Source organism: Pseudonaja textilis, chromosome 2, assembly GCF_049901715.1.
Source record: "Pseudonaja textilis isolate UNSWEBS1 chromosome 2, rPseTex1.2, whole genome shotgun sequence".
NCBI lineage: Eukaryota > Metazoa > Chordata > Lepidosauria > Squamata > Elapidae > Pseudonaja > Pseudonaja textilis.
The window spans coordinates 8,245,235-8,267,690 of record NC_141991.1 but is presented as its reverse complement, the minus strand read 5'-3'; the positions used below and the strand labels follow the sequence as shown (position 1 = coordinate 8,267,690).

The 22,456-nt window shown below is 41.5% G+C and overlaps 2 protein-coding genes and 1 pseudogene across 3 annotated transcripts in view; all 3 read right to left on the bottom strand.

Moving 5' to 3' along the window:
- Window positions 1-505: 505 nt before the first annotated feature.
- Window positions 506-10,322, bottom strand: LOC113451017 (uncharacterized). Of its 2 annotated transcripts, none has more exons than XM_026722378.2 (4): window positions 9,446-10,322; window positions 6,623-6,733; window positions 5,734-5,860; window positions 506-3,899 (listed from the first exon to the last, which is right to left on the bottom strand). In XM_026722378.2, exons 1-4 carry the CDS (start codon window positions 9,836-9,838, stop codon window positions 1,969-1,971), a joined length of 2,562 nt encoding a protein of 853 aa, XP_026578163.2. In that variant the 5' UTR covers window positions 9,839-10,322; the 3' UTR covers window positions 506-1,968. The 2 variants fall into 2 exon arrangements, with proteins under 2 accessions (XP_026578163.2, XP_087783929.1); XM_087927803.1 differs by having other exon boundaries at window positions 10,091-10,320.
- Window positions 10,323-10,871: 549 nt separating this feature from the next.
- On the bottom strand, window positions 10,872-13,262 carry LOC113451008 (glomulin pseudogene; annotated as a pseudogene).
- A 710-nt stretch (window positions 13,263-13,972) lies between these two features.
- Window positions 13,973-22,456, bottom strand: part of LOC113451012 (uncharacterized) — a 43,513-nt gene continuing 35,029 nt past the window's right edge. The window contains 2 exon segments of the mRNA XM_087927651.1: window positions 13,973-20,303; window positions 20,305-21,373. Coding sequence (XP_087783777.1) covers window positions 20,234-20,303; window positions 20,305-21,373 — 1,139 coding nt within the window. The 3' untranslated portion in view covers window positions 13,973-20,233.

Genomic DNA, 22,456 nt, shown 5'->3' with positions numbered 1-22,456 from the left:
TATTATTATAATTATAATGTAATGTTATGCATTATTAAATACAAAAGTTATACATGTTTTGAAGGTTCCTCCAGGCCAGTTTATTTGTCCTGTTATCTGTATTAATGTGGTGACACCCATAAAGGAACCCTACTTTTTCTACAGAATGCAATCTGCCCTATATATCTTCGGTTTCTATTTCTGTGCTGTTGGAAGTCTTGACTTTCTGTCCACCTTTTCTACTTGATCTTTCCTGGCTGGTTGATTGGCTGATATGCTATTTATGTTTCACATAGCAACAGAATGTCCTACTGTTTTCTTTTTGTGTGAAGACAGATGCAAAGTATGAATTTAGCAGTTCTGCTTTTCTCTCTCCTGCCCATTACTTACTTGGGAGATGGGGAAAAAAATAACGAGTAGAGAGAAAGCAGAACTGCTTGATTCATGCTTTCCTCTGTCTTCATACAAGAAAACACATCTCAACTTTCAAAAAAGAGAACCATAAATGACAGGGAAGGAATGCAAATTAAAATATATAAAATATATTAAAATATACTTGGAAAAGATAATCAAGTAACAAATCTGCGAACATCTAGAAGCAAATAAAGTTATAACCAGAAGCCAATATAGGATTATCAAAAACAGATCATGCCATGAAGAAATCTTACTTCATTCTTTGACAAAGTGACTAAATTAGTGAATCAGTCAAATGCTGGGGACATAGTATACTTAGATTTCCGTGAAGCATTTGATAATGTAGATGCACAACCTACTTCTTAGAAAGCTAGAAAAATGTGGAATAGACACCAACACCACTAGGTGGATCTGTTACTGGCTGACAAATTTGTGTAGTCCTCAATGGAACTACATCCACATGAAGGCAAGCGGTGGGGTTTCCCAAGGTTCCGTTTTAGGTCCAGTACCGTTCAACATCTTCATAAACAATATAAATGAGGGAATAGAGGGGGAACTCATCAAATCTGCCAACGACACTAAAGCTGGCAGGAATAGCTAACACCCCAGATGACAAGCTCAAGATCCAAAAAGATCTTGACAAGATTGGAACACTGGACCCTAGCTAACAAAATGTAATTCAACATAGATAAGAATAAGGTTTTACACTTAGGCAAAAAAACCCAACTGTATAAGTACAGACTAGATGACACATAGCTTAATAAAGCAACTGTGGGAGGGATCTTGGAGTCCCAGTGCACAATCACTTAAATATGAGCCAGTGTACAGCAGGTGTCCAAAAAGCCAACACTGTCCCAGTTTACATCAACAGAGGAACAGCACCAAGGTCATAGGAAGTCATCATATTCGTCTATATGGCATTCGGGAGGACCTAGGTACCTTCAGCTTAACAAAACAGAAAGGTTAAGGTAGCAGTCTTCCAGTGCTTAAAGGGCTGTCCCAAGGAGGAATGGTCCATTTATCTTCCAAAGCACCTGAGGTCAGGACTAGAAGCAGAGGGAGGAAGCTCACTGGTGGGACAGTGATCCTGGAAATGAGGAATTTCCTAACAGTGAGAAGTATTAATTAATGGAACAGCTTTTGCCTCCCGGAGTTGTGCATGCTGCATCACTGGAGGGAAGGTCCAGAAGGGTAGAGTTAAGAGCAATAGCCTGTTGTTGGGGAAGGCACGTAATACAGTGAAGCACGCTGTTTCTAATGCTGTGCTGTGTGTGCTCACTCCTTGGATATCAGAGAACACTCACAGGATCATGAATAATATTCCAGATCAAACAAAAGATATCTGCACATTCTATGCAATAATAAGCTTCCTTCTCATTTCTGGATTCTTTCATGGTTAAGTAATTTGTTTTGAATGAAGCTCATTCCATAGATTTATAATATTTCTTCTGCACACATAATTTTATGAGGTTTTCGTTGTCCTTTCCAAGTACACCTCTTTCAACACGCTATGAATTTATATGGATTTTCCCCACTTTGGATTCCTTCCTTGTGATTATTGGAGCTTTCTCCATACTACAATGGATTTATATGGTCTCTTGTGTGGGTTCTTTTATGAGAATTAAGTTGTCCTGTCTGAGCAAAGCTTTTTCCACACTCTGTGCATTTATATGGTCTCTCCCCTGTATGGATTCTTTCATGAGTAATCAAATGAACTTTCCGAGTAAATTGCTTCCCACACTCCCTGCATGTGTATGGTCTTTCCCCAGTATGGATCCTTCCATGTTGAATAAGTTCTGTGCACCAATGAAAACTTTTTCCACACTCTAAGCATTTATATGGTCTCTCTCCTGTGTGGATTCTCTCATGAGAAGTCAGTTGTCCTTTCTGAGCAAAGCTCTTTCCACATTCTATACATTGAAATGGTTTCTCCCCTGTATGGATTCTTTCATGATAAGTAAGATGGCCTTTCGTAGTAAAAGATTTCCCACATTCCACGCATTTATATGGTCTTTCCCCAGTGTGGGTCCTCTTATGATGAATAAGTTCTGTATTCCGACGAAAGCTTTTCCCACACTCCATGCATTTATATGGTCTGTCCCCTGTGTGCAACCTTTGGTGGAAGGTAAGTTCACAATTGCTAATAAAGCTCTTCCCACACTCCATGCATTTATACGGTCTCTCTCCTGTGTGGATCCTTTGGTGCCGAATAAAATTTCTGTTCTCAATAAAGGTCTTTCCACACTCCAAGCATTCATGCCGTCTATCCATTGTGTGGACCCTTTGATGTCGAGTAAGGCCACTGTTGTCAAAAAAACTCTTTCCGCAGTCCAGGCATTTATATGGTCTCTCCCCTGTGTGGATTCTTTGATGGGAAATAATATCACTACTCTCAGCGAATGTCTTTCCACACTCCTTGCAACTATATGTTTTTTCAGCTGTGTGGATCTTCTGATGGCGAGCCAGATTACCGTTTGTACTGAAGCTCTTTCCACATTCTATGCATTTATAAAGTTTCTGCCCCATGTGAGTCTTTTCATGACGATTAAGATGCCCTTTCCGGGTAAAACTCTTTCCACACTCTAAGCATTTGTATGGTTTCTCACCTGCATGGATCCTTTTGTGAATAGTAAAAGTACTAGAGTTACTAAAGCTCTTGCCACACTCTATGCATTTATATTGATTCTTTCTGGTGTGCATTCTTTCATGACGAGTAAAGATTCTGTAGTGATTAAAGCTTTTTCCACACTCTGTGCATTTGTATGGTCTCTCCTCTCTGTGGATCCTTTGATGGTGACTAAGGTCTCTGTTGTCGATAAAGCCCTTTCCACATTCTATGCATTTATATGGTCTCTCTCTTATGTGGATCCTTTGGTGCCGAGTAAAAATTCTGTTCTCAATAAAGCTCTTTCCACACTCCAGGCATTTATATGGTCTTTCCCCTGTATGGATCCTTTTGTGATGAATAAAATGTGTGTTTCGAGAAAAGCTTTTTCCACACTCCGTGCATTTATATGGTTTCTCCCCTGTGTGGATCTTCTGGTGACGATTAAGTGTACTGTTGCTACTGAAGTTCTTTCCACATTTCACACAGAGCTTCGTGTCTCTGCTCACACTGAAACACTTTCCAAATTTTACAAATATATTTGGCTCGTGTTTCCTGTACAGTTTCTTAGGTAAAGAAAGAGAGAAAGAAGGATTGATGGATTTTGCATACTGTCTGTATTCATATGGTTTTCCTTTGCTCTGGCTTCTGCCGTATTCAGCTAAATCGAATTCATTTTTCTCCCTTTTGCTGTATTTTCCCTTTTGCTTCCCATTCTGGTCTTGCTGGATTTCAATAGGAAGATAAGTGGAAGATCTCGCCCCCTGATCTTCTGAGTAGCGTTTTTCTTGGGGGCTTGCATCCTGTTGATGGTCAAAAATCACTTCTTCTACTTGAAGGTTTGCTGTTTCCATAGGCATTAACCTCATCTGTTTCTCATTGTCATTCTCCAGACTGTCACCTGATTTGGAAAAAGAAAATGTAAGCTCCCATTAGAATGTAGTAAATGGATTCTTGGTTGAGGGACTACTATCCTTCTAAAAGGAGGCAGCAGTGTCACCTCCAAAAGCCATTGCTCAGCCTGATGATTCTGGATTCCTAATATATTCAAATCTTCAAATGAGGCTCTTTAAAAAAAAGGATGAGGCTACAGCTACATAGGACTCAGCTTGGAGAACATTATCTAGACTTATTTTATGGAGATTCAGGTCAGGGTTACACACAACATTACCTCCTGAGGGATTGCTATATCAGGAGTGTCATTATCTAATCTTCTTTGTGGCTTTTCATACAATTGAAAATTCTGGACCATCCCCATATCACATGTTGAAAATATTATATTGCAGTGGTTCTCTTTTCCCAAGGGACAGTTCTGGAGCAGCGTTGAGGGGGAAGGTGGGATGGAGGGGTGATTGACCCCATGGTTGCTCAGTTGTGGTCTTCCTCAGCATTTGACATCTCCTTAGTTAACATGGAGATGAAGCTACTAGTAGAGGTGATCCACCAAATAGGGTTGGGCAAGTCATTCTGATGTTGAAACTGCTCATGTTTATTTCTGGAAGCCTAAGCTGAACATAGGATGATGCCCAAGATGTTCAAGTCTAGACTGGAGGAGGAACAAATTACTAGTGTATTTACAGGTAGACATATGACCACAACTGAGCCCAAAATATCTATTGCTGAGATATTTGTGAAATGAATCACCAGTCAAAAAGAGGGCTGTGAAAATATTTACAGACCCCTCACATCCCGGACATAAATTGTTTCAACTCCTACCCTCAAAATGATGCTATAGAGGATTACACACCAGAACAACTAGACAGAAGGACAGCGTTTTCCCAAATGCCATCACTCTGCTAAACAAATAATTCCCTCAACACTGTCCAATTATTTACAAAGTCTGCACTACTATTACTATTAATCTTCTCATCACTCATCACCCAACCCCTCCCACTTGTGACTGTAATGTTGTCGCTTGTATCCTTACAATTTATATTGACTGTTTCCTAGTATGATTTGATTGCTTATTGTACCCTATGACTAATATTAAGTGTTGTACCTAATGATTCTTGACTCTTGACAAATGTATCTTTTCTTTTATGCAATGAGGGTATTTGCACCAAGTATTTGCACCAAGACAAATTCCTTATGTGTCCAATTACACTTGGCCAATAAAGAATTCTATTCTATTCTATTCTATTCTATTCTATTCTATTCTATTCTATTCTATTCTAGTCTTGTCTACTCTAGTCTACTCTACTCTATTAATTTTGTCCCATTTTACAATCTTTCTTGCCACAGTTGTCAACTAAATCATGCAATTGTTAAGGTACTAACACGGTTGTTAAGTGAATCTGGCTTCCCCACTGACATTACCTGTCAGAAGGTTGCAAAAGGTGATCACATGCACCTTTCCTTTTAGATGGTGGGGAGAAAGGGGGGGCAGAAGGGGCAGGTCTGCTGGTAGGAAGGTGGCTTCCTCTACACACACACACACACACACACACACACACACAATTTTAATTCCCAATTCTTGAAAGATGCCATATGGATCTAAGTATCAACAGGCATACAACCTATTTCCTGCCAGAAGATCTCTATTTGTGTTTTGGACGCAACCAGGAATTTTTCTTGACCGTAACACAGAAGTGGCAAAGAGAGTGCAGTTATTCAGGGGGCACCCAGGCAGGTGTCAGGAACAGCTTATGCAACTGAGTGCAGAGATCTTCCTTGTTTACCTCCCACTTAAAACACCTTTCCCAATTAACTGGACCCAGAGCAAAATGGCTCCTTACCCAGAGCGGCCATATTCCTAAAAATCTCCAGCATGACTTCTCTGCACAAGGCCTTTTGGCCAGAATCCAGCAGTGCCCACTCCTCCTCTGTGAAGTCTACAGTCACCTCTTCAAAGAGAGAAGAGCCCTAGAAAGAGAAAGAACACTATCCCTAACAGACAATCCTTTCTTACAATGCAAAACACAGCTTTTCAAGACCAACTGGACATTTTCTTACAGGATAGGTATGTTTGTAGGTCTCCATGGTCTATAGACCAACCACCTGAGCTACTCCTGCAAAGGTGCAAAATACGGCTTAGATGAATGGAAGTTGTCGGATGACAACACCCCCTTTGCGGAGTTGCCAACAGCTCCAGAATGACTCAGCAAGGTAGTTTTTGGGACCACAATCAGCAAATTCCTTTCAAATAGGACGAAGCCATCAAGATCTTCTTTCCTGGCCTGTTTCCAAATTTTAGAAATAACCAGGGAAATCCCAAATCCTTTGACCAGCAATCTTATTGTTACAGCCATTTAGGATTCACTTAGTAGGTTTTACAGAGGGAACCTGCCCTTCAGGTGATTCAATTTTAAATGGATATGCTGGGACATTTTGGAAAGCAGTTCTTTTCCAATTCATAATTTGTAGCTGGTTTTCAGGTTCTTTTGAAAGAGACGTATTAAACTCTTCCAACAAATTGATTACATTTTGTAATACAAGCCTCTCATTTTGTGAACCGTCCTTTGCTTACAGACTAAGAACAATGTAGAAAATGACTGAGTGTGACTCAGTGGAGCATTCTGGGGAGACACCATGTCCAAATGCACAGATTTGGCATTTGGTTGTAAAAGCAGCTCTAGAATGGAAAGAGGTGGAACTTTATTGCTTTCAGAAGAAACCTATACTTGCCTGGCAAGATGGCCCAAACTGGATCCTCCTGAAATGAAGCTGTTGAGAAGGACTGGATTCATCTCTTTCCTGGAGCTCTGCTGAGATCTCTCTTGCGAACAGCTCCTGTACCTGAAATAACAGCTTGTATTATGATCCATGTTCATAAGACTATTGCCATGTTAGATTGCTTGGCTTACCTTTTGACTCTCCACTTGAATTTCCCCAACTCAAGTCAAAGTGAGAGAACTCAGGGATTCTGATTTGAAGGTGACTGTTATTTCTGGGTAAATGTCTGGCATTTTTTGTATAATGTTTTTTTTGCCTCTTTTTATTTCCTCTCTTCATTCTAATCAGGAGTTACTTCTTTATCTTCTCCCTGAGCTATGCCTTCCACCTTTGTGGATTTACATATGTCAGCTCTATCCCTTCCTCTGGGAATATTTTCTGTTAGATTTAGGGACCATTAGCATTTGGGAGGGATGGGATTGATCTCTCCTTCTTTTTGGTTTAGCTTCACTAGGATAGGGAGGAAACTTCCAGTCGGGCAGCTCGTGGACATACAGGTGAAACTCAAAAAATTAGAATATCCTGCAAAAGTTCATTTATTTCAGTAATGCAACTTAAAAAGTGAACCTAATATATGAGATAGACTCATTACATGCAAAGCCAGATAGTTCAAGCCATGCTTTTTCATAATTGAGATTATTATGGCTTACAGCTCATGAAAACCGCAAATCCACAATCTCAGAAAATTAGAATATTGTGGAAAGGTTCAATCTTCTAGGCTCAAAGTGTCTAATCAGCTAATTAAGCCATAAAAACTGCAAAGGATTTCTGAGCCTTTAAATGGTCTCTCAGTCTGGTTCAGTAGGAATCACAATCAGGGGAAAGACTGCTGACCTGACAGTTGTGCAGAAAACCATCACTGACACCCTCCATAAGGAGGGAAAGCCTCAAAAGGTAATTGCAAAAGAAATTGGATGTTCCCAAAGTGCTGTATCAAAGCACATTAATAGAAAGTTATGTGGAAGGGAAAAGTGTGGAAGAAAAAGATGCACAAGCAGCAGGGATAACCGCAGCCTGGCGACGATTGTCAGGAAAAGGCCATTCAAAAGTGTTGGGTACTTTCACAAGGAGTAGACTGAGGCTGGAGTCAGTGCATCAAGAGCCACCGCACACAGACGGATCCTGGACATGGGCTTCAAATGTCGTATTCCTCTTGTTAAGCCTCTCCTGAACAACAAATGTCAGAAGCGTCGTACCTGAGCTAAATAAAAAAAAGAACTGGTCTCTTTCTCAGTGGTCCAAAATCCTCTTTTCTGATGAGAGCAACTTTTTCATCTCATTTGGAAACCAAGGACCCAGAGTCTGGAAGAAGAATGGAGAGGCACACACTGCAAGATGCTTGAAGTCCAGTGTGAAGTTCCCACAGTCTGTGTTGATTGGGGGAGCCATGTCATCTGCTGGTGTTGGTCCAATGTGTTTCATTAAGTCCAGGGTCAACACAGCCGTCTACCAGGGGATTTTGGAGCACTTCATGCTTCCTTCCACAGACGAGCTTTATGGGGATGCTGACTTCATTTTCCAGCAGGACTTGGCACCTGCCCACACTGCCAAAAGCACCAAAACCTGGTTCAATGACCGTGGGATTACTGTGCTTGATTGGCCAACAAACTCACATTACTGAAATAAATGAACTTTTGCACGACATTCTAATTTTTCGAGTTTCACCTGTACCTTGGGATCAAGGCCAATTGTTCACAAGGCCACAAAATCCTGAAAGCATTTCTTGCCTCCTGTCCTTTCACTCTCTGGTAAACTGAAGCATTTCCCATTTCCCTGCCACCCGCCCCACCCCGACTGTCTACTTGTGGGTGACGGTTGTGTATTCCGTGGCACTTCCCTTTCCAATGTCATTCCCACAGATCATTACACTATCCCAACATGCATCTTCTACACCAGAAGTCTCCAAATTTGACAACTTTAAAGACTTGTGGCCTTCAACTCCCAGCCATGCTAGCTGAGGAATTCTGGGAGTTGAAGTCCACAAGTCTTAAACTTGTCAAGGTTGGAAACCCGTTCCAGATTTCTCTTGTCAGTGACTATTTTTAAAGAAGAGAAACAAAGGAGTGCATATCTTTAAAAGAAGGTTCACAATATTGTAAAGACGCTGAAGAGTTTGATTAATATCAATTTAAACCAAGGGTCTTCCAACTTGGCAAATTTAAGACTTGTGGACTTCAATTCCCCAAATTCCTGAGCCTAACATGACTGGAGGAGGAATTCTGGGAGTTGAAGTCCACAAGTCTTAAAGCTGTCAAGCGTTGAGGAAAAAAAGAGGGGAAAAGTGGAGAAGGGATTCCAGCCAGCTCCCCAAGACTCTGGAGCTTCTTTCATCCTTTCAGGATGGTGGTGGCAGGACTGGACTGAAGTTGGCTTGAATTTCTCCTCCTTCCTATGGCATTATCACCAAGAGGAAGAACAAGCTTTTGCATCAAAAAGAAATAACTTTTCAAAATATTAAGAGCTGCTGAAAATTTTGCTGCTGACTCTTCCTTCATATGCGGGATGTCTTTTTTTTTTATTCTTCACCTGTTAAACTTTTTTAAAAATACCGGTATATGTTTTATTTTGATTCATAACCATTTTGAATAGAGTTCATTGTCAGGGCATATCATTAACGGAAAAAAAACCCCAAACAGAAATATCAACATATATACTAGTAACATGCGGTTTTCTTAGGAAGGAGACGGGACCCTAATAAACTTGAATTTCTCCTCCCTCCCTTCTCCCTCCGATGGCTGCAAAATATTTCAGCCTCCCACGGCTGACTTGTCTCACCTGCCGCCCCTTGCCGGGCTCCGGGGAGTCTGAGGGGCCGAGGAGGCAGCCTTCGGCCAGGGCCACCGCCTGGGCGCAGCTCTCCGCCCCGCACTCCCTCAGCCAGCCCGACAGCTCCGGGGGCAACAGGGCCAGCAGCTGCTCCAGCACCACCAGGTCCAGCATCTCGGCTTTGCTGCTCCGTTCGGGCCGCAGCCACCCCCGGCACAGCCGGTGCAGGCGGCTGCAAAGCGCCCGGGGCCCCTCGGCCTCCCGGGAGACGCAGCAGGGGAAGCGCCAGCGCTCAGCCTCGGAGCTGCGGGGACCCTCGGGGAGGCCGCTCAGGACGCCGCTTCCCCCGCCGGACTCCTCGCCGCCGCCGCTGCTGCTCCCCGCCTGAATGGGAGACTCCATTCGGTCTCCGGCTTCAGCGCAGCCCCGATGAGGTAAAACTTCCTCAGAGGCCGCCGCCGCCTTCGGTCACAGCTGTCCGCTTCTCCTCGAGACTCTCCGGGCGAGCCTGTTCTAGTCACCGGCCGCCCTTTCCCGCGTTCCGCTTCCAAAGCGAGCAAAATCCTCTCCGGGTCCAGCAGAGGCGAAGCAGCCAAAGGGGATCCGAGGAGGGGAGAGACACCCCCGAAGCGTCGCCTCTTCCCGCTGCCCCACCGACATCAGCAGCTCCGGGCGAGGGTTCGGGGACCAGAGGCCGCAGCCGAGGCTCCTTTCTCGGCTTCGGCTCCCTCGAGTTCCTCCCTCCTCCACGTCTTCTTCTCGGTTCCCGGGAGGGGAAAAGGCGGGCGCCGCTTCCTCGGGGGCTTTTCCACATCAGCAAATCGGCCGCCAGTAGCTCCGGTCGCAAGTCCCCCCGCCTCCCGCCCCCTTCCCCTGTCCTCCCAGCGGTTCGGACACAGAGTCCTCTTTCCCAGAGAGGCAAAGCGCCTCCTAGCGGTTGGGAAACAGAGGCCTCTTTCCCAGAGAGGCAAAGCGCCGTACGCGACCACGCTTCCTGCCTTTGGCGAGAGCGCCTCCCACGGCCAAGTGCCAAAGGTGCTTACCCCCCACCAAGAGGCAGATGGATTCGTTTTTCTTTGAACTTGACAAGTGGAGTGCTGAATTTTTTTTTTTTAAATGACCAGCTATCTGCAAGGAGTATAAATCCTTCCATTCCCTGCCATCCTGTTAGAGCTGAAGAGGCTTCTTGGATGACAAGTGAAACGTCTTCAAAAAAAAACAAGTCCAGTTGCCCCTTTGAAATGGGACAACCATGACCTGGATGATTGAGAATCTCCATAGGCTTGTACTGAAATAAAGGTTTTAAATAACAGATGATCAGTTGGAAGGGACCTTGTAGGTTATCTAATTCAACCCCCTGTCCAAGCAGGAGACACGACCATTTTTGACAGATGGGAGTCCAATCTCTTCTTGAAGGTCTCAAGTGATGTCGCTCCTACAGCTCTGATCTTTTATTTTCTTCCTTCCTTTTTATTTCTGCTTCAGTGTGTGCTCGACGTGTTTAAGTCCAGCATGTAAGACTTCAAGAAACTTCTATCTTTCTTGTAAAGTTCTGACAAGACTTGTCTTCTTCATTATCCTTAATAAATAAATATCCCAGCAAATTCAGTGAGGCAATTATCCTGTCTTACTGCTGGAGATCAATTTCAGCACCTTCAGGAAGTAAGAGCACCATGTCCAACAGATACACAATGAAGAACAGTAAAAAAAACACCACCTCCTGCTTTCTGCCTTTTTTAAGGACAAATCAATTTGATTTCTAATATTCCAAATAATATGTCCTTCCATGCCAGAATGGTTGCTTGTCTTCAATAAACATATAAATACGTATTTCCCTTCTTCGCCAAACTTACCTATAGACAGATGCAACATTTTCAAGCTCTTCTTTCTGAGATTCAAAGGGGCATTGGGTCATAACTTTGACTAAATCCTGAATTATTGTGATAGCCTTCAAACTCCAAATAATCAAGAAAAAGGCTATTATTTTCCAATCTCAAGAGACAGTTCTCCAAAAGAGCAAGCCCTTTTGATAAAACTTCTGTCCTTTTCAACAGAGCTGCAATATGCACCATTTAAGTTATATAAGTTATATAATACTATATAAGATAGGATGGTAAAGCACCTGTACATTATTCCTTGTCCGTTTTTGATAAGTCTTCCATTATTCCAGTTTCGATAAGTCTTCATTATCCCACTTTTCATTTTACATATTGACTGACAACGCACTTGTGGAAATAAGTCTCTAATATCTGCTTGTGGGAAGTACACCCCAAAAGGACAGTGCCAGAAACCTCACAGCATCTGAAACCTCAGAAAACAGTGCCAAGAAACTCAAGCCAGTCCTTCCCCCTTTAAGAAAACTAAGAAGTACCACCTGAAAGGAAAACTTAGAGCAGTTAGAAAAGTAACAAACACTTAAGTAGAGCCATTAAGATAAAGGGAATCAGGCTAAAAATAAAATCCAATAAAAAATCCAAGGCAGGGGGTCTCCAACCTTGTCAATTTTAAGACTTGTGAACTTTCAACTCCCAGAATTCCTCAGCCAGCTTTGAAAAAAAGTCACTTCAAGTCCACAAGTCTTAAAGTTGACAAGGTTGGAGACCCTTGCTCCAAGGCAAACTGAAACTCCCTCTTCCTGACCCCTGACAGGATTAACTCTTAGGACAAGAAAACACAAAGATCCAGAAAAACAAAACCCAGGGCAATCAGGAACAAAACTCATCAAGCTACAGGAGTTTCAAAGGGAAATTGAGCATAAGACTCAGAGTCATACTCCCAACCTGTTCCCAAGCCAGGAACGCTCCAGCTGTGTCACTTTTTGCTTCTTGCCTTCTTACAGTAGAGTTCCACTTTCTGACAGCTGGCTTCTGCATCTATTTCTTCTCAGCGTCTGTGATGTGTCCCAGCCGGGAACGAACTCAGGAAATTTCTTCCAACATGCAGCTACAAACTGCCTTGAGGGATTCTCAGCTGTCTCTTCAGCCAATGGGTCAAGCTCTGCCATTAGCAATGGGTATTTTAAACTTTTTAGGCAAAATTCTAGTAGTCCCTCCTTTAGATCATTACAATTGCCACCTAGTATGTATGATATCCACGATATCCACAATTTCAAGGACAAATGAACTCACAAACTGTCCTAGAGCATTAAGGCACTGGCAAAGCCTGTGTTGGCTTGCATTTTTCACATTTGATTTAATGAAGAGTGTTCTTGCAAGGGTAGAACTCATTGAAAACAAAGGCTGCAACTGAAGAAACCACTGGAGTCAAATAAAATCTTTATTTCAGTATTCCACTTGTCAAGTTGTTCAAAGAAAAACCAAAAAGTCCAGCTGCCTCTTTAAAAAGCTACCTGGGTGACACTCCCACTTCAAGCCAACTCCTTTCTTCTCTGCATAGCAGGGAATTGATGTTAACTGACAGGCTTGACATATAACACTGTAGTCCCATTCTTTAGAGCAGGGGTCTTCAGACTTGACAGCTGATGTGACCCTATACCATTTCAGACAAATGGCTGTCCAGCCATTTTTTCAAATCTTTCAGCGATGAAGCACCCACAACTTCTGAATGTAAACTATTCCACTGGTTAATTGTTCTCAGTTAGGAACTTTCTCCATAATCCCACATTGCTTCTCCTTTTTTTTATTTTTTTCTTGTTTACAAACATAACATTGTGGGGACAGTGTGGTACCAGAGTGTCTTACATTTTAAAACAAATGACAATATTGTTCATATTCAATACAGTTGGCAATCTTATAAAATTTCATATTACACATATTTTCTTTGATAATTCACCATTTCGGTATCTTATTTTTATGTCAATCTTCATGTTCTAAATATCCTTCTTTTACTACAGGTAAAATATTATTAACCATATTTGTAGTGTTTAAAAGATTCTCTAATTCTAATAATAATTCAATTTATATAATCTTCCATTATTTATTCTCTAATTTTTAATTGTGCCACTATTATGTTTAAGAAAAATCCCCTTTCTAATCACATTTTACAACTTATTTAATATAGATAAAATATTTATGTTTGACAAGTTATATAGTTCTAATAATGCAGTTGTTTTTATCAAGTGTAATTTTTTCATTATTCTTATTCAATGTTTCATTATTTTCGTATCAAATTTTACATATTCCTTTTTCTGCATAGACATTAATATTCATATTTATTACGTTCAACAAACCTAGCTAGATTTCGTTGAATTGTATTCAGTTGATTATGTATCATATTCGAAGTTACCCTCACTGAAATTCTATCATCCCTCATTATTAATTCACCTTATAATGTAAAAGTATCTATTCCATTAATCCCCCTTTCTCTAACTTCTACCTCTTTTTTATTATCCATCATCTCTCATTCACCTTAAAACTTTAATTATTTGTTTCTTGGCTTGTCTCCCCTATTCCTTTCTTGCATCTTTAGATTGGTTACCACTTCTTGGCCCATCCTCTTAAAACATTTCTCCCTTCTCTACACATTTCCATTGCCTCATTTTCAAGTTGTGTAGTCTTAACACTGTCTCTTAAAAAAAAAAAAAAACTCCCTGCAATTCCTGTTTAACTTCCCTCAAAACTCTCCCCTTGATTTATATCATCAATCATTGTCATTTCTTTTTTCCTCATCATTTCTTTGTTTGTTGCTTTGTCTTTTCTGTTTCTTCAGCTGCTTTTTCAATTAACTCCTCCTCTTTCTGGACATCCTGTTTTCTCTTTGTCATTTGTGTCTTAGTTTCCAACTCATCTATGCTCTGTATTTTATTCAAAATCTCCTCACACCTTATCAAAATATCCTTCATATCCTTAATTTCTGATGCAATCTCTTCCCAAAGTCCATCTTATTTTTCTCTAAAAAAGCAATCTTTTATTCAAACTAAAGCCATTTCTCAAACAAAGAATTCAATGTTCAATGTCCAAGAGTCTTTATATCCCCCAGTTAATCAGTGTTTTTCTAAATTATCCAAAAGTGGGACCTTTATAGAACTTCCTGCCAATTCAATCTTTATTGAAACTTTCAGGGGTCTTTTTAATAATAAAGTTTTTCTTATTCTTTCCTTTAAATCTCCAAAAGCCAAGCCTTGCCTGTATTTTGGGAATATATTGTGCCTTCCTTTGACAGCAGGTGGAGCTCTTACATCAGTTTTCACTTTATCTTGTCTTCCAAATTCTCCAAAATATTAATATAAAATTAGCTGTTTATGTAAATAGTTCCAGCATTTTACAGTGCCTACCCAAAGCCAACATCTGTCCAATTTAAAAGTCCAATTTTCTGTGTTTTTACCAGATTGTCTATGTTCTTCCTTTCTCTTCCATTTTAAAAGCTTAAATTTTTAAATGTTAAAATATGTTAGGTTGCTGCCACTTTAACAAGTTCTGAGTCTCTTTCTGAATCTTTTTTTGGGGTGGTGGGGTGGTGGTGTTACACTTTAAATAGAGGATTTTTCTCATCCAGTTCCAAACACTGTTCACCAGCTCTGCTCCAACACTTAGGTGACAAGCAGTCTCCAGCTGTATGGCAGCCATCTTGGCTGCCTCTTCTTCCTGCCATGGCATAGAGGGCTCAGAAAGCCCTGGGGCTCTACAGGGAGCTGCGTTCCCCCCTGGAATTTTGCAGGATGCCCCTCTTTTGCTTCACCACCCCTCCAAAGCAGCTTTGGCTGCTTATGGACCCATGAACAAGGAGAACCCAGAGCAGGGATGGATCTCCGTTTCCTTGTGACATCACCAAGTTTTTGAGTTTCTCTCCTTGATTAGTTTCCATCCATTGGTTCTTCTTTTAGCTTCTGGTGCTTTGGAAAATGGTTTGCCCCTCTCATCTTTGTGGCAACCCCTCAAATACTGGAATCCTGTTATCATAGCTCACCTAGTCCTTGTTTTCATTAGAGTAGACATACCAAATTCCTGCAATTGTTCATGTTTTAGCCTATAGCTCCCTAATCATCTTTGTTCTTCTCTGTACACATTCCAGAGTCTCAACATCTTTTTTATATTGTGGTGACCAAAACAGGATGCAGTATTCTAAGAACGGACTTCTTAAGGCTTTGTAAATTGATACTAATACTTCATATGATCTTGATTCTATCCCTCTATTAATGCAACCTAGGATTGCATTGGCTTTTTGGGTTGCTGCCATAAACTATTGGCTTATATTTAAGTGATTGGCTACCTGGACTCCAAGATTGTTCTGTGTTATTGGTATTGAGCCAGGTTTCACCTAGCCCGTAGGTGTAGTTGCTTTTTCTTGGCAAGTGTACAATCATACTTTTATCTACATTGAATTTCATTTTCTTAGTAGGATCTAATATTCAAGTCTGTCAAGATCCTATTGGATTTTGAACCAATCTTCTGGGGTGTATCAGCCTGACCTCAATATCAGGGAAGATTCTGGAAAAGATAATCAAGCAACTAATCAGCGAACTAGACTAATCTTATTGCCTTCTTTGACAAAGTGACAAAATTAGTTGACCAGAGGAATGCTGTCAATATAATTTACTCGGACCTCAGTAAGACATTTGATAAAATAGACCATAACCTACTAAAGTAAAAAAAAAAAAAAGTGGGTTAGATGGAATAACTACCAGATTCGTAACTGGCTAACCAACTGCACTCAACATGTAGTCATCAATGGAATTGCATAAACATGGAGGGAAGTATGCAGTGGAGTACCCCAAGGCTGTTTTAGGCCCAGTACTCTTCAACATCTTCATCAATGACTTGGACAAAGGGATAGAGGGGGAACTCATCAAATTTGCAGACGACACCAAGCTGGCAGCGATAGCCAACACTCCAGAAGATAGGGTTAAGATACAGAAGGAACTTGACAGACTTGAACACTGGGTGCTATCTTAACAAAATGAAATTCAATGGTGAAAAAAGGTTCTACATTTAGGCAAGAAAAATCAAATGCACAGGTACCTTGCTCAATAGTAATAACTGTGAGAGGGATCTCTGAATCCTAGTGGACAACCATTTAAATATGAGTCAGCAATGTGCAGCAGCTGCCAAAAAAGCCAACACAGTTCAGGGTTGCCATCTGGCCGTTTTTCCGGCCAAATTCGAGTAATCTGGCCATATAGAAATCTGTTTGGCTGTGAAAAAAATCATGTCTCCAGCCAAATATATTTGGCCGGAAATTTGGCTGTATGAAAGTTGCTTGGCCATGAAATTGAAATTTTGGCCGAATACTGGTTTTCAATACAATATATTCACATGAAAATGACTGCCGGATCGTCTGAAAACCTCTGAAAAACGATGCGATACACAGGCCGAAGCCTTCTGACTGTGAACAGTGCTGCGTAATATAAGCGGATGTTAACCCGGATGTAAACATCTCAGTATTGGATTGTTTTCTTGCCAGCTGGTGTGCAGCGTCACGGAAAATCCCGGATGTGCGACCGAGAGAATATGCCTGTGGTACATGTAAGCTAGCCAAATGCATTGTGCGTGTACTCTGCATGCATGGTAAGGTAGCTATGTGTAATATGTATGTGCACAGCGCATGTATATTAGCAAGCGGAAGCCTTACGTTAGCGTTAGCCTAGTCTCTAAACCATATTTTACCCCGAACAAGTGAACAACTCTGTATCTACGGAAGATGGCAGCGATGGGAAAATGGAAAAGGAAATATGACAGTGGTAGAAAGTATAATAAATTGTGGGAACAAAACTTCTTGTGGCTCACAAAATCTAGCGATGGAAGTGAACATGGATTGTGCAAGCTTTGCAAGACACAAATCGCACCAAAGCTTTCTTGCCTTTCGGACCACGAAAAAACGAAGGGGCATACAGAAAGAGTAAGTGCTAGTTCTCATTGTGCAGCATTACCCTTTTTTCAGAAACTGAAAATAGACAAAGATATTGAGATAACCAAATGCATAGAAATTGAGCTTGTTGTGACTATAGCATGTCACTGCGCAACGTCCACTGTTGATCACCTGGCAGAATTTATGAAGAATGGGAAAGGTAGCAAACTCGCAAACTTTCAAGTTCATCGCACTAAGTGCAGTAAGCTTATCTCTAAAGTAATTTCCCCTGCTTGAAGGAGACTCAACAGCATGATGTCAAGAACAAAAAATTTGCAATGCTCATTGACGAATCAATGGACATTGCTATTGACAAGCATCTGTGTATTGTCATCAGGTATTTCAACCAGTCAGTTACATATTGTGACTGAATTTGTTGCTCTAAAGCCCATTGTTGGGGCTACAGGTACAGAACTCTTTGAAATACTCAGGAACACACTAGATGAACTTGGTCTGAAGCTGGTTGACTGCATCGGGTTTGGCAGCGATGGTGCATCTGCGATGATTGGGGAGCACAACTCCATGTGGTCTCGAATTCATGAGCAATCACCTCATTGTCAGCTGAACCAATACATATGTCATTCGCTTGCACTTTGTATCGAGAAGGTGTTTGATAAGCTTCCATCAAACCTGGGGTATCTCCTAGCAGAAATTCCCAAGTGGTTCAGCAAGAGTATCCTCCGGAAAGAAGCATTCTCAGATCTGTTCAAAGTGATGGATGCTACAGATGAGCGAAAGGGAACACCTCTTCCTTTCCAGAAGCTGTCTGCAACACGATGGTTGGTGAGGGGCAAAGTCATCTACAACATTCTTATCAACTGGGAAGAGCTGAAGGCTTACTTTTCGGCAGTCGTCCCCACTGCTGATGCCTCCTGCCGGTACAAGGCCACGGAGATCCTGGGGATGTTGTCAGATCTTGTGAACGCCTTGTACTTTCACTTTGTGTCCCCCATTGTCGCCGAATTTGAGCGGGTCAACTCTTTTTTTCAAGCAACTGATGCTGACCCAGAGGAGATGGTGCAAGAATTGCTCATGTACTACAAAAGTTTGAAAGGTCGTATTATCGACAGCAAAGGGAAACCACTTGACCTGGACAGAGTTGATTATGGGGCCAAATTTACGAGTGAGCTTCGTTCCTTCGTGAATAGCCAAAATCGTTCCCCTGACGCACTCAACAAGGCAACGGAGATGAAGACACGCTGTGCAAGCCTCCCGAGTGAAGCCCTCAGTCAGCTCGAGAAGCGCCTTCCAGCATTGATGGAAGTCTTCAAAGGTCTAAGAAGCTTGTCACCGAATAAAGTGTTGAGCCAGGCCGCCAGGTTTCCATTTCAAGATCTGCCAATGCCTCATCTCTGAAGTGCAAATGAAGCTGTGATTGAGGAGCAGTATCGGAGAATTCTTCATGTGCATTGGGCAGAGGAGTCAGTGTTTGATGGAAGAATTCCAAGTGACACAGCAACCTTCTGGGCAGGGGTGTTGCAGTACAAGTCCAAAGCGGGTGAGCAGCCGTTTGAAGAGTTGGCAATGTATGTGCTGTCCTGCCTTGCAACACCAATGAGTAACGCTGTTGTAGAACGCATTTTCTCTGCAGTAACACATGTGAAAACGAAGGCTAGAAATCGCTTACAGATGGAAATGTTGGACGCCATCACCAGAATTCATACACATCTACAATTTCAGGGAAAGTGCTATATGGATTTCAGTGCAACAGAACGCATGCTTCAGCTGTTCACATCAGAGAACATGTACGGAAACCAAGCCGGTCAACCAGATCATCCTGAGGATATTGACGAGGATATCATGAACATTCCATATTAGAACACTTCATTCATGACTTTGCTCCTATTTCAATCATACTTGACAGACTTGATCTTTGTTTGTTTGTTTACCTTTTTCTTTCTTCACATTGCTACATTAGAAATACTTTTTGTTTTCATGTAATTATTGGGATAACTCCTTTTTGAAAAGATGGTTATTGAGCATTCAGTTTTCATAAGGATTCTATATATAATTGCTATTTTTGTGTCATTTTATTTGTTTAGTGATTATATTTTTTCAATTGGGGGGGGAGAATCCCCCTAAAAACCCTCATGCCTTAGCTCCCGCCTCCTCAGGATCGCTGCATTTGGCTCTGAGCTTTCCAAACGGTAGTAGCGGTTATTTGAAGTGAGCTGCCTAGCCTGGATGTGAGTAAAGAAATGCAGAAATTCCCATGACGTCATGTCACGTCAAATAAACACTATTTTTTATGATTTGATTATTTAAAAAGTTTAAAAAAAAAAACAAAAAACAATATATCCTCATGTTATATTGCATAAAAAAATTTGGCCGGAAAATCTGGCTGTGGGAGAAAATAATTTGGCCAAATTTAGCTGTATTTTGACTTGAGTTTGGCCGCAGAGCCAAGCTGCAATCTGGCAACCCTGACACAGTTCTAGGCTGCATAAACAGAGGAATAGAATCAAGATCACATGAAGTGTTAATACCACTTTATAATGCCTTGGTAAGGGCACACTTGGAATACGGCATCCAGTTTTAGTCGCCATGATGTAAAAAAGATGTTGAGACTCTAGAAGGAGTGCAAAGAAGAGAAAACAAAGATGATTAGGGGACTGGAGGCTAAAACATATAAAGAACAGTTGCTAGAATCAAGTATGCCTAGTTTGATGAAAAGGACTAGGGATGACATGATAGCAGTGTTCCAAAATCTCAGGGGCTGCCACAAAAAAGGAGTCAATTCTTCAAAGTACCTGAGGACAGGTCAAGAAGCAATGGGTGGACACTAATCAAAGAGAGAAGAAACTTAGAAATTTCCTGACAGAACAATTAATCAGTGGAACAACATGCCTCCAGAAGTTGTGAATGCTCCAAAAGTTGAAGTTTTAAAAAAGATGTTGGATGTTGTCTGAAGTGGTGTAGGGTTTCCTGCCTAAGCAGGGGGTTGGATTAGAAGACCTTCAAGCTCCCTTCCAACTCTGTTATTCTATTCCATTTCTATTCTATATTAAGATGTCTTTTTTGAATAAAGTCCTTTCCACAGTCCAGGAATTTATATGGCTTATTCAGTATGGATCTTTTGGTGTCGAAGCAGATGAGAGTTTCTTATGAAGCTCTTTCCACACACTGTGCATTTATAACGTCTCTCTCCTGTGTGAATTACTTTATGAGAATTAAGATGTCCTTTCCGAAAAAAGCTCTTTCCACACTCCATGCATTTATAGGGTCTCTCCCCTGTGTGGATCATTTGATGGATAGTAAGTTCTCTCATTTCAAAGAATCTCTTTCCACACTCTCTGCAGCTATATTTTTCCCCCTCTCTGTGAATCCTCTCATGGCAACTAAGAGAACGTTTGAAAGAGAAGCTTTTTCCACACTCTGTGCATTTACAGGGTCTCTCCTCTGTGTGAATTATTTTATGAGAATTAAGATGTCCTTTCCGAATAAAGCTCTTTCCACATTCAAGGCATTTATACGGTCTCTCCCCTGTGTGGATCCTTTGGTGATGAGTAAGAACTTTGTTGTCAAAAAAGCTCTTTCCACACTCCAGACACTTATATGGTCTCTCCCCTGTATGGAACCTTTGATGAATAGCAAGACCTCCCTTCTCAAAGAATCTCTTTCCACATTCCTGGCAACAATATTTTTTCTCCCCTCTGTGCCTCCTCTCGTGGTAATTAAGCCTACTCTTGAAATGGAACCTCTTTCCGCACTCTAAGCATTTATGTGGTTTCTCCCCTGTATGGATCCTTTCATCAGAATTCAGTTTTCCTATTAAATCAAAGCCATTTCCATATTCCTCATAACCGTAAGGTTTCTCAGTTATATGGATTCTTTGATTGTTATTAAAAGTAGCCTTGCTCCTGAAGTTATTTCTATACTTCATGCATATTTCAGTCTCTCTGCTCAGACTGGAATCCTTTTCTGATATTATAGTGGTATATAGTTTATGTTTTCTATAAAAGTTAAGACAAAAGGAATGATGAGATGTGGAGGGCCTTTCTCCTCCATCTTCTGATTGTTTTCTCTCTCTCTTTGGATTCTCTTGATGGTCAGATGTCACCTCTCCTTCACAGTTTGTTGTTTGCAGTAGCATTAACCTCTCCTGTTTCGCATTCACATTCTCCATTCCATTACCTGATCAGAAAGAAGAAAACAGAAATCCTTGTTCAATTTAGAACTGTGAGGTAGGGGAAGATTAGTTCCTGTGGGGTGAGGAGAACCAACACCTTCATTTTTCTGTAGTGTCATTTCACTGAAATTGGTAGGTGGATGACAGGCTTCAACTTGAAAAGTTTTTCTAGAAGAGAGAACTGGAGATTGCCTAAATGACAGTAATAGAGCCTGCCTATTTCGGTCATAAGGCAGGATGTTAATTGGAACTCATTAAGTGAAAGCGCCCTCATCCCAGATTACCCCAATGCGTATATTAAACAAATGTACGGGTGAATGCAGGGGTCGTTAAATACACATGGGGTGCCTCAGGGAAGCCTGCATGCCTTGGGCCTCTGAGGGCATCCCCCATCCCCTGAAATACCACCTGCTCTGCTTCTTTTCCTTAGGGTCCCGTCAGCCAGTTCCAGCCCTCACAATCACTTGCTTACCTTCTGGAGATTTGCAGAACTCAGGATGTGGGTGAAGGAGGGAAGGAAAATATTGGTGACATTCTTACTGGGCCATGGTGAAGCCGTTAGTTTGCAAACTTGTGGTGACATTTTTTTTAAAAGAAACAAGAGCGAGGTGTGGAAAACAATGAAGGGTTAAGTGTTAAGTGGGAAGGAGCAGGGAAGAGCTGCTTTGTCTTGTTTGAAACCTGTCCTGGAAGGCAAAACAGCTCTTCCCCTCCTTCTGCATCACCCTTTTAACACTTAACCCTCATTGTCTGTTCTCCACACTGCACTCCTGTTTCTTTTTAAAAAACTTCACCAGCAAGTTTGCAAACATGGCCTACTAAGAAGGTACTTTCCTTCTCTTCTTCACCCACACTCTTAGTTCTCCAGAGCTCCAAAAGGTAAGCAAGGGATTGTGAGGGGTGGAAAGGGGGGGCAAAGCAGTAAAATTCTCATGTTTGAATCATGGTGGTACATGGCTTTTCTGTTGTAACTTTGAACAGTTACTAAATGATCCGTCATACCTTGAGGATTACTTGTATGTACCTTACACTGCCAATTTTTGTAAGCTGACAGCAAAACCTCTCATTGTGGAGCCTCTTGGGATTAG